General features: G+C 29.0%; 1 protein-coding gene across 8 annotated transcripts; it reads left to right on the top strand.

Annotated features, from left to right (window-relative positions):
- Positions 1-973: 973 nt before the first annotated feature.
- LOC149511076 (F-box protein PP2-B11-like) lies at positions 974-6,693 on the top strand. Of its 8 annotated transcripts, none has more exons than XM_089756631.1 (4): positions 974-1,350; positions 1,625-1,743; positions 2,041-2,419; positions 6,119-6,693. In XM_089756631.1, the coding sequence occupies exons 1-4, from the start codon at positions 1,060-1,062 to the stop codon at positions 6,212-6,214; spliced, it is 885 nt and encodes a 294-aa protein (XP_089612757.1). In that variant the 5' UTR covers positions 974-1,059; the 3' UTR covers positions 6,215-6,693. The 8 variants fall into 8 exon arrangements, with proteins under 8 accessions (XP_089612757.1, XP_089612756.1, XP_089612759.1 ...); XM_089756630.1 differs by having other exon boundaries at positions 2,041-2,438; XM_089756633.1 differs by lacking the exon at positions 6,119-6,693 and adding an exon at positions 5,183-5,618 and having other exon boundaries at positions 2,041-2,438.
- Positions 6,694-11,625: the final 4,932 nt, after the last annotated feature.

Genomic DNA, 11,625 nt, shown 5'->3' with positions numbered 1-11,625 from the left:
TAATAATTAAAAATTATATATTTAAGATGATTTTAACAAAAAATTATTAATTGGATTCAAATTTAAGATCTAAAATGATTACATCTAAGTGAATTATCCTTAACAATTAAGTTAATTTCTTGTTAGTTTTTGCAAAATAATTTTTAAAGATATGATAAGAATTTTTTTAAATAAATTATTTGTGAAATTTTATGAAAATAATAGTTAGACGAAAAATTGAGAATAAACAAGAAAATAAGAAGAGAGAAAAATGATAGAAACATGAGGGAAGGGAAAATTTTGAAGAGGAATGGATTATTAAAAGAGGCTCATTGATTTTTCTAATTTGTTGAGCAAATTAGATAGGGTTTAAATGTTAAGTGGCTTTGTTTAATTGGATGAAAGAACTAATAGAGATAAGGTTAACAAGAAATTATAAGTTATAGAATATTCAAAGTAATTTACAAAATCATTATTTATATTTAGATGAGTTTCAAAAAAAAAAAAGAAAATGAGTATACATATTTCTTCCGTTTATTAATTAAATTTTTAAAAAATGCATTTATCAAATATTTAACAGAGAAAACAATTAAGTTAAAAGATAAAAAAAAAATCATCAAATAAAAATTTAATAATCACCCAAAATTTTATTATTTTATTATAATTAATTAAATTTTTAAATATTTATTTTTATCAATTAAATTTTTATTAAACAAAAAGTGATTAATCATTAATATTTATTTTTATTTAATTGAGGATTCCAATTGAAATAAAAATAAATGTTTAAGTTTAATTCATCTAAAATAAAAAAATTATAAGTTATTTAATTATAATAAAATATAAATAATTTAAATAATTATTAAATTCTAGTAGTCAACGAAACTTAACGGCAAAGGATTTAAGTGAAAATTTTGTGAACCAAACCTAGACACGTCGTCTCCAGCACACGACCGACCTGTAATAATAAAAAAAATAACAAAAAAATCTCCAGCAGACAACCGTCCTGTAATACTATAAAAAAATTAAGTGATTACGAGGAAGTGAAGAGAGAACCGGGGAAAACCCATTTTTCCTTATTTCATGTCTGATCCAAAATTTAGAAGAACAATGGATTTTACAGAGTTGTTGCCTGAAGAGTGCGTGTGTCTGATCATATCATTGACTTCGCCTCGAGACGCATGTCGATCGGCCCTGGTTTCTTCTGCCTTGAGACAAGTTGCAGACTCTGATGATGTGTGGGAGAGGTTTCTGCCTTGTGATTATCAGGAAATCATTTCAAGATACTCATCTACGTCATTGCTTTCACGGGCAAAGAAGGATCTTTATTTTCATCTCTCCTTTCATCCCATTCTGATTGAAAATGGTACCATGGTAAGTTCAAATTTGACCCTGTATCCACTTTCCAACTTTGTGCTACAAGAACATCTGTTTAAGGGATGTTTTAAATTTAATTTTTAGAATAATTTTAATTATGTATAGCATTTTTAAGGGATGTTTGATAATGGACCAGAAGGAATCATGGCTAAGTTGATCAATTTCTTCAAAGCTAAACATGCATAGTTTGTACTATTTGGTTTAAATATGTGTTGTTTTGCTCCATTTGGTGCATTTATCTGAAAAATTAAGGTTGCTGGTGTCTAAATAGAGCTTTCAATTGGAGAAAGAGACTGGGAAAAAATGCTATATGCTAGGGGCAAGAGCACTGTCAATTATATGGGGAGAGACACCTCAGTATTGGACATGGACATCTCTCCCAGAATCTAGGTTTGTTCTTGTCTTTTTTTTTTTTTGTTCAATGATATTCTCATCTTAAGATCTTAATTGGCCATGACTCAATACTGCTGCTTGGGAAAAACAATGTCTTTTTTCTTATATTTGTGACTGTCAGGGTTTGATCCCTGATTTAGTACTTATCAACAGATTACGCGACTTTGTTGGCTAGGGAAAACAATATCAATTGCCAAGAAAAGAACTATGCTTATCTGCATAAATCTACAACTTATAGAATGACATTTTTTATGAGCTCAAGTTATTGTGGTTCTGTCTCCAACATATTGACAGGTTCTCTGAAGTTGCTGAGCTCAGAGTAGTGTGGTGGCTGGATGTGAAGGGAAGGATTGAGACCCGAAATTTATCTCCCAGAACAAACTATGCAGCATACCTTGTGTTTAAGCTTAATGGGAGAAGCTATGGGTTTAGAGATAGAACTGTAGGTGTGCATGTGAATGTGGAAGGAACCACATCAAGGGAAGTGAGGAGTGTGTTTCTAGACTATCCACAAAATGTTCCCCAACAAGCTCAAGAAAGAAGAGATGGGTGGATGGAGATTGAAATGGGTGAGTTTTTGAATGAATATGGAGATGATGGGACAGTGGAGTTTTCCCTTCGGGAGATCAACTGTAATTACACTAAGCGTGGCCTCATTATTGAAGGAATTGAGGTGAGGCCTAAAAATATTGGTAGGTAATATAATCTTCTCCTTTCTATTTGGTTCAACATTCCTTTGCAGGATTTAAATATTTAATGTTTTTTATTTGAGGAGAAAAAGTTATGGCATGCACATTCCAATAATGTTTAAATATTTTGCCCCGCAGGCAGATTGTGTTGAAAGTAATATATTTGTAAAGTTTAATATTGTGGAAACATTTTGCCCCTAAGGCAGATGTGCCAATTAACATATCGGTTATTGAGAATGGTTTGGTTGGTTTCAACCTTTTTAATAGAGTCGGTTAATTCGGTTATTAATTTTTCAGTTCGATCACCAAATCGACCGGCTGTAAAATCCATTACCTGTCTACTGCATGCCCAAGTGGTGATGCGGGCATAAAGATGGAATTTGTTAAGATATGATATGAGCCGGGAGTAAGTGAAATAGTAACGATCGTCTGCTTGCTGTGCGTAGATCCAAAATTTTGTTTTGGAACCTTGGCTTAGAAGAAACACAAGAAATTAACAAGTAGCATCTACAATTTCGGCAATAAGCATGTTCTTGTTGTCTGTTTTTGACCTTGTGTTTGGCCTTTGGATAGGAAAAATATGTTAGTTACCTAGTCACTGAACTTTGATCATAATTTCATCAACATCACTTTAATTTATCCCATTAAAATATTTTTTTTTGTATGTAAAAATTTAGGGTAAATAGGTTATTCAATCTCTTAAATCAGAGTAAAATGTATTGATAGCTTAAAACATGTGATTGTAGATATATTTATCTTATTCTTTGTTTTTCTTGTTTTTTTTATTAGGATAGTGTTCTATGAGCAACCATGAATTTTTTTCGATTTCATGTTTTCAACCGCTTAATGAAACACCTTGTTTGTACATGGCAAGGGATTACTCTTTCTCTTGTAGAAATCACCTCAGTAGACAAATTTTCAAGATAGAACAAATCTGAAAATGTTGTTTGTTCTTTATTTTCACTCAATTTTTGCAAAAGTAAGGATTTTCTTAGGTGTTTTTTGATGTTTTAACGATTGAAACAGAGGGAAATTGATGGAGGAAAGGATTTCTAGGTTTGATTCTAGTGTTGGTAGAGGCGAAATAGAGTTTTTGAGGGGAGGAGCAATTGGGTTTCGGATTAGAACTAGACTAATCTAACTCTTTTTGTAAGAATCCAACACGAGGAAGGGAAAGAATAGATTGAAAGGAGTTTGAAAATGAAATTTGGTGATGAATGGGCGTCGGCAAGTGGCGGAAGACAACGAACAGAATGGTGGAGTACGATGGCCGGTAACTGTATGGTGGTAGCTAGGTTTTTTATTTTTATGAGAAGGTAGTGAGAAAGTAGAAACTAAAATAAAAAAATCAAAATGAAAAATTTTTTTTTGTCTTTCCAAATGGTTTTTTCCTTTTTCTTTAGGTTGTTTAAATTTAAGATAAAACTAGTTTAAAAGCAAAAAACATTAGATGAGATAAGCTAGCTTAATATCTCTTTTATTTTGTATATATACAAACTATTAATCATTAATGCTATAATTTTTTACTTTAAATTCTACTTTAGATCTTCTCTTGCTTGCAAAGATTTAGGACCATTTAGTAAACTGTTAGAAAATATCTTAAAGAAAATTATTTAAAGATGTATTTTATTTTTCTTGTTTTCAAAAAAAAAATATTGTTTAACAATTTATTTATATAAAAAAAACATCAATCATAATTTAAATAAAATTATTTATTTATTTATTTGTTTTTTTCATAATATTTATAAATCAATAAAATTTATTTTTATTTGTATATTAATTTCATCCATAAATATATATTTTTCATGAATATAAATATAATAAGATATATCTAATAAAATATAATATGCAGGGGATGGAATTTCAAAATTCATTTAATCTAGAATTTCATAAGGACATTGTATTTTACATATGATATGATAATATAATATAAAATTAATATGAAAAAAGTCGTATATAAATTTAATATAATTGTATTTCATATTTTAATCATGTCAATATGATTAAAAAATGACATTATTCATATTGTATTTATGTTAGATAATAATGATACATTTAAGATATGATATTATTTTTAATTTATTTAAAAAATAAATTAATAATTATATTTATCATATCATTTTAATGTTTAAATAAATTAGAAATATTTAAATTTTAAATTTTTTTATTTAAATACTATTTAAATGATTTTTTGGTTTAAATAAATAGATTGATTGTGTCTGATTATATTATTTATATATAATCGTTTTAATTGTATTGTGTCATGTCACGTGATATTATTTGGATAATTAATTGTATTTAATCGTATTATTTATATATAATCATGTTAATCTTTTTATATCGTATCATGTTAGTTGAATATTAATTAATTTTAACTATATTAATTATATTATGTCACATAAAATATTTATGATAAACGTATCATACCTTGCTTTTGACTTAAAGAGCCAACGATTATGATCAAAACCCCCCGTCTGGCTCCTTAACAACATGGACTTGTTATTTTCTTACTTCGTTACTGAAATCCTTCTATCTACTTTCGCCCCCATTCCAGGCTCATTCACACCACCTTCCTCTTCCCCTCCTCGACTTCTCATACGTTGCGAGTCTGAGGTGAACCGAGATGTCCCATACGTGCCTTGTTGCCCCTCAGGTTTAGAGTCTGAAGAGGGCTCTGAGCCTGGTTTGTTATCAGGTGTTGGTGGCATAAGAACTGTGTAATTGATATAGTCATTTTGGTTTGATAGGTCACCAGAGATGTCTATGTTATCGTCCCTGGATAAGCTCATAACTCTACCGCTTGATGTCCTTCGGGCAAATTTTACTGCCTGAGGTGGTCGGGCAGCGTTGGATGAAGATTTTTTTGAGATTGATGTTGCCATTGTTGATATTGCCTTAGCTTGGTTGAACCGGTTAAACCATGCGTGCTCTATTTAACATGCAAAATCCACGTTTTTTTAATCATTTTCATGACAGAATCAAGATTGGGAATACTGAAAAATAATGTAATTGTTTGATTGTTTTGAAGAAAGGGGGAACAAATTCGGTTAACAAGTTAGAATGGTTTACGATATAGTTTTTTTTTTTTTTTTGAGTAAATGATGTAGTGATTTTTAGTGAATGGTACGCCGATTTTTACTCCCTCGCTTTAAGTTTAGCCTTTTAATTTGATTTTTATTTAAATTCAATCTTTTTTATTAATAAATTTTATACGAGTTTATATTCGATATATTATTAATATATAAATTTAATATATTATCGATGAAATTAAATGATATTATTTAGTTAACGAATAAATTTTTAAAAAAATATTATTTTTATATATTTATTTTAAAAAATAATATTTATTTTTAATAAGGTGATTTTATCTGTTTCACTGATAATGTAAAATTTATACATTGATATTCTATTAAATATAAACTCATTCTTTATTTTTTGACAAGCTAACCAGCAAATAAAAACGAAAACAAAGAAGAAAAGAAAGAAAAAATTCAAAAAGATTGAAAAAAATTCATAGTTTTTTAGGAAAAAAATGTAATTCCATTTTGTTTGACATTACAATTCGACTATTCTGAGTAAGCTTTTGCTTAAACTTTTAGATGGTGATGCTTGTTTTTGCTCTTTTTTTTTTTTTTTTTGTGTGGTTGCTTTCTTGTGTGTTATTCTCGTGGATGGTTTTGCAGTTGCTGATCATGATGTTAATGGAGATGACAAGAGTTTGCATCATCGTTCATTTTTCCTCAAGGACAATAAGGAGACTGGAGGTCTTTAATACTTAAACTTGGACTACTTGCCCATCATGCTTTACAAAATTGTAGAGGTGTTGGTGGTGGTTTAGGTGGCCTTGGTACTGCTGGAGATTTGGGTGGTGGTGGTGGAGGCCTAGGAGGTGGAGAAGGAAGCTGATTAAAAAGTGATGGTATTCTTGGTGGAGCAAGAGGTAGTGGTGGAGGTGGAGCAGTTGGAGGGGGCTTGGTGGTAATAATGGTGGAAGTGGAAGTATTGTGGCTGCTGGTGGCGAAGAGGAGCATGAGGTGGTGGAAATAGTAAAGCTAGGGCTGCTGGAGGTGGAATAAGAGGAGGAAGACTTGATAAAAGTACTAATGGCTTTTATAATATAGCTAATTAAACTTTGTTATAGTTTTATCTTGCTTTAGTCTCTCTTCCACATTTTCAAATTGAAAACAAGTTGTAATAAGAAATATCAATTCTTAACCTTTTGCTCTCAAATTTTAATCTCATCGGAATTTTTTTTTTATTTACCTTCATTTAATTACATTTTTGGATTATATACAATATTATTTATTTTAGAAATGAGATAATTTTTTATAAGATATTATGAAATTAAATTTTTTAATATATTTTAAAACCACATTTTTTTTATTTTAAAAACACAATCTCTGTTTTAAATATATTAAACTAAAAAATTTTAAGAATTTTATAGCTTTAACAAAGATAACGTTTTTAAAATTAAAAATACAGTTTTTTATCGAAAATGTATTACGAAAAAATTTTAAGATTAAAAAACTTATACACTCCTAACAAATAAAAAAAAAATTTGGGAAAAAAACGATGTTTTATTGCCAAAAAAAAATTATATTTTAATCTTTACTACGTTTTCTTATTTCGGAATGTCATTTATAAAAATGTTCGATTGTTAATATTTATGATCATTATCTGACATTAATGTTAATAAATCCCTTTCATTTTGAAAATATATAACTTGAAAGTATAAAACTCAAAATCATTTGATATCTTACATTCAATAAACTATCTTTTGGAATGATTCACATTTTTTTTTATATTTTTAGTTAAAAAAAGGGTGAATTTATATTCCATAATATAACATTCTTTTATCAATTTTTTTTAGTAATTTTCAACAACTACAAGTTTTACTATATAGTTTTATTAAAAGTATATTGGAAATTTATTTTTATATTTTTATTTACAAAGTTTGTAATATATGAGAAGGTGTTTATTAAGAGGAAACCATTGTCATTTTATTTTTTTAAAATAAATAAATTAAAAATATTTGAAATATTTAATTAAATTTATAAATAATTTATAATTAAAAATCCTATAAAAAATTAAATAAATAAGTTATTTTATGTTTTTACTCATATATTATCAAAAATAATATAGTAAAATATTTTATTAAATAATTTTTTAGCTAAACACTAAAATTTTATATTTTTTAAACTTAATAACCCTGAAAAATTACCTATTTCCCTTTAATATCAATTTTTTATATATTTTTAAATCTAAAAATCCGTACACCTAAAATTGGATATAAACCAACCATTTAAGATATCGCATTAAATGCAGGTTACGTTAATAAACCAGTCGAAGCACAAAGACAAAAAAAAAATTACTTCGTCTTTAAGCTTTATTGGACAACTCCAAATTTCTATTGACCGACTCACTCCATAAGTAACAATGGAAACAAAGTACTGAATAATAGAGTTTGAGTTGATATAATATGTAGACATTAAATTTATTCAAATTTTAATTAATAGTTTTTGGGCTCTAGAGTCACGACTCGATTTTAATTCAATTAAGTTTCAGGCTCGATTTCAATTTAATTGGATTTAAAATTTGATTTTGATTGAGCCTGAAGCTTATTTTGTTCTTTAGGTCCAACCTGTTTTTTATTTTATTTTTGTTAAATTAAACAAAATACACAAAAAATAAGAAAAATGAAAAAAAAACACAAAAAAAATAAAAAAATATTAGAGAAGAAAAAAACAAAGAAGAGGAAGCTGGTGCCTGGTACCGTGCACGGCACCACTGGCACCACCCGCCCATGCTAGGCCTTATGTCACCTGCTCAGGCACATGGCAAAGACTAGACAATACAAAAGAATAATGGGACAAAGAAGGGGCTGATGCTGTGGCACCCCCTTTTGCTAAGCCCTATGCCATTCACCCAAGCACAAGGCATGGCCGAAGCTTTATAAATAGAGCTCTGTGCCAAACCAAAAAAGGGAAGAAAGAGGAGACCCTGCAAAAGAGAGAGAGAGAGAGAGAAAAGCATTCTGTGAAAAAAAACACAAAAAAGAAAAATAACAAACTCAGTCCTCAGGAATGGGAAACCCAGTGCTAAGAGCTCCTGCAAAAAAAGAAGCAAAGTCAATTAAAAGAAAAAGTCAGAATACAAAAAAAAAAAAGAGTTCAGCCAAATGTTAGAAGGCAGATCTAGGGGATTTGGGACTTTTTTTTGGTTAAATGGTCGGATTTAGGTTTAGGAAGTCGAGGGGAGTGCTTTGGGACTTTTTAGGATTTTTCGGTAGTCGACTACGGTGGCCGACGACCGACGATTGACCAACAAAGGCGATAGACAGTGACCGACCGATTGGCTAAAGAGAGAAGGTCTGAGAAAGGGAGGAGTTAGAGAGAGAGGGAGAAGAGAAAAAATGAGATAAAGAAAAAAAATTTGGGTTTTATAGAAAGCTCATAGCCTAAAACAACGTCGTTTCATTAAAAGGCTAAAATGACGTCGTTTTGACTATAAGAGGATTCGTGCATCAGCCTAACCCAACTTAGAATTCGTGCACTTAACCCGTGACCTGCCTCTGTCCCAGACTCAGACCGGTCCAGTTGAACTGACTTGGACTAAACTAGACTGGCTCTAAAACACCGAACCATTTAGACCGAACCAGACTAACATTGATCGGACTGTTGATTGGTCCAGTTCAGGTATAAAATTTTTTTTTTTGAATTTTTCTTATATTATATATATTGTTTTTATAATATTTATGCATATTAAAATATTTAAATTTGTTAGAATAAATTTTTATGTTGTTAAAATTTTTATAATTTTGTTAATTTTAAGATAAACTTTGAAAATAATAATAATAATAATAATAATAATAATAATAATAATAATAATAATAAACTTATTAATAGTATAAAATTGAATTAAAAATGTAAGAAAATGAAATTTTTATCCGATGATGAGATTCATAGGTACTTCGAGTAATGATACCTATGAAATCTCTAGGTGAAAAGATTTTTTTAAATACTACAAGTGTATTAGAGTATTTATAAAAAATTTTCAACACAATAAAAATTTTCTTTTTTTGTTATAAAATAAAAAAACTAATAAATTAAGAAAAAGTAATAAAAAATGAGAAAAAATATTTATCCGATGATGGGATTCTAAAAGTATTCCAAGTAGAGATGTTTTAAGAAATCTCTAAGTGAGAATATATTTTTTAAATATTACTAGTGTATTGGAATATTTATAGAAAATCTTCAATATAATAGAAATTCCTCTTTTTTTCAAATTTTAAAATGAAAATATTAATAAAAATTAATAAAATTTCTAAACAAAAAATAAAATGTGTACATTAACATATTATCACTTGCATTGCATGCATGGCATAGTTTTTTTGCAAAAAATAAATTTGAGCCTTCGATAATGAGATTCTAAAGTATTTCGAGAAGCGATGCCTAAGAAATCTCTAACTTAGAAAAAGTTCTTCTAATGTTACCAACGTACTAAAATATCTTAAGAATTATTTCAATAAAAATGTTCTAATTTATTTTGCTCGAATAAAATTTAAGCACTAAATTAATAATAAAAAAATGATTTCCAATAAATTAAAAAATCAATAAATTTTTTTAAAACACCGAAAATGAGACTATTTTTTTATCAAAATCAAAGGATAACGCGTAGTCAATTAGTACCATTTTTAAATAGGCGCTATGGGGTGCTAATTCTTTCTTACACGTAATCGACTCTCAAACCCAGACCGCTTTGCAGACCCTAATTTTTTCTTAATAAATTTTATTAAAAGGATAGATTTTAATAGGTGGCCAATCGTACTTAGCCAAAAAAGATTGGTGGCAACACCATTTTTTTTGTTTTCATTTCCAAATTCGTCTGGCAGCTCCAAAACCGTTATGACAGCTAATGGTGACTTCGCTAGGGATGCCATTTGTTTTTCAGAGTCAGGCTAAAATTAACTACGTGTTATCCTTAAATTTTAATTTAAACAATCTTAGTCGATTTTTAGTTTTTAATTCTTTTTACTTTCAATTAAAAAAAAAAAAGGCCAAACAAACCAAAAAACAAAAATAAAAAATTTTCATACACATTTCTTTTATTATTTTTTCATATTTATTATTCTAAATAAATTAGGAAATATGTGCACACACAATGAACGATGCATCTCATACATAAGCTCTATACCTGAGCTCCATCCCTTATAGGAGAAAGTAAAGTATATATGCCCTTGTGAGGTGATAGCCTCTGCAATTGCAAGCAAAATAATTCTACTCAAATTGAACCCTTTCCATTTGTAACCTATGATGGGTGAGGATAGGGCTACCTTATTAGTCCAATGTAGACAACAGTAAAGAATAATTTGAGAACCTTTAGATGCATGTTAACCTAAACCCAGCATGTAATAAGTCTAAAAAGCTAACATTAGGTAGAGCCTTGTCCACCCCATTGTAGAAAATACCTAAGTCCAAAAGTTGTAGGTAATGCAAAACAAAACAAAACAAAACCAAAAACCTCAAAACACAAAAAAAATATTTTCTCTCAAACCACATTCTCACACTAACTCAATTTTGTTTTGTTTTCTTTTTCTTTTTTCATTAATCATATCATACAGTTCTGCATCAAGGTATTTACTCTAAGACATATTTCTCTCGAAAAGTCTTCATGGATCTCGTAGAACTACATATTTGCTCATCCTCAGTCAGTGTCCCATGTGAGCCATATAATGAAGTATATATTTGGTCGAAAGAAGTCCAACAAAAGAATAAAGATTGCTTACCTACCGACTATGTGTCTACATTGCCCGACAAGGTGCACTTGGATCTTACACAGAATAATTTAGAAGACTTAACCATCATCTGGGGTCAGTTAAATGAAGAGAGAAAAGAAACTTTTTACAAGAAGTATAGGTAGATCGTATCCCTTATTTCGACAATGATGGATAAACAGTTGATTATGACAGTTATACAGTTTCGAGATCCGTCCTATAGACGTTTCACTTTTAATCAAGAAGATTTGATGCCAACTATTGAAGAGTACTCAGTTTTACTTAGGATAGAACTATAATGTCCAAATAAAGTGTTTACCTGAAAGCTGAAATCAGGTTACCGTAAAAGGTTGGCTAAGCTTATGGGGGTTAAAGTAGAAACCATTAATTCTTTCGCGAAGCGTAAAGGTGAAAATC

The sequence above is a fragment of the Durio zibethinus genome, chromosome 27, assembly GCF_047325235.1.
Source record: "Durio zibethinus cultivar Kanyao isolate XHJ-2024 chromosome 27, ASM4732523v1, whole genome shotgun sequence".
Lineage (NCBI taxonomy): Eukaryota > Viridiplantae > Streptophyta > Magnoliopsida > Malvales > Malvaceae > Durio > Durio zibethinus.
Note: the sequence above shows the minus strand (reverse complement) of the source record. Positions and strands in the feature narration are given on the sequence as shown.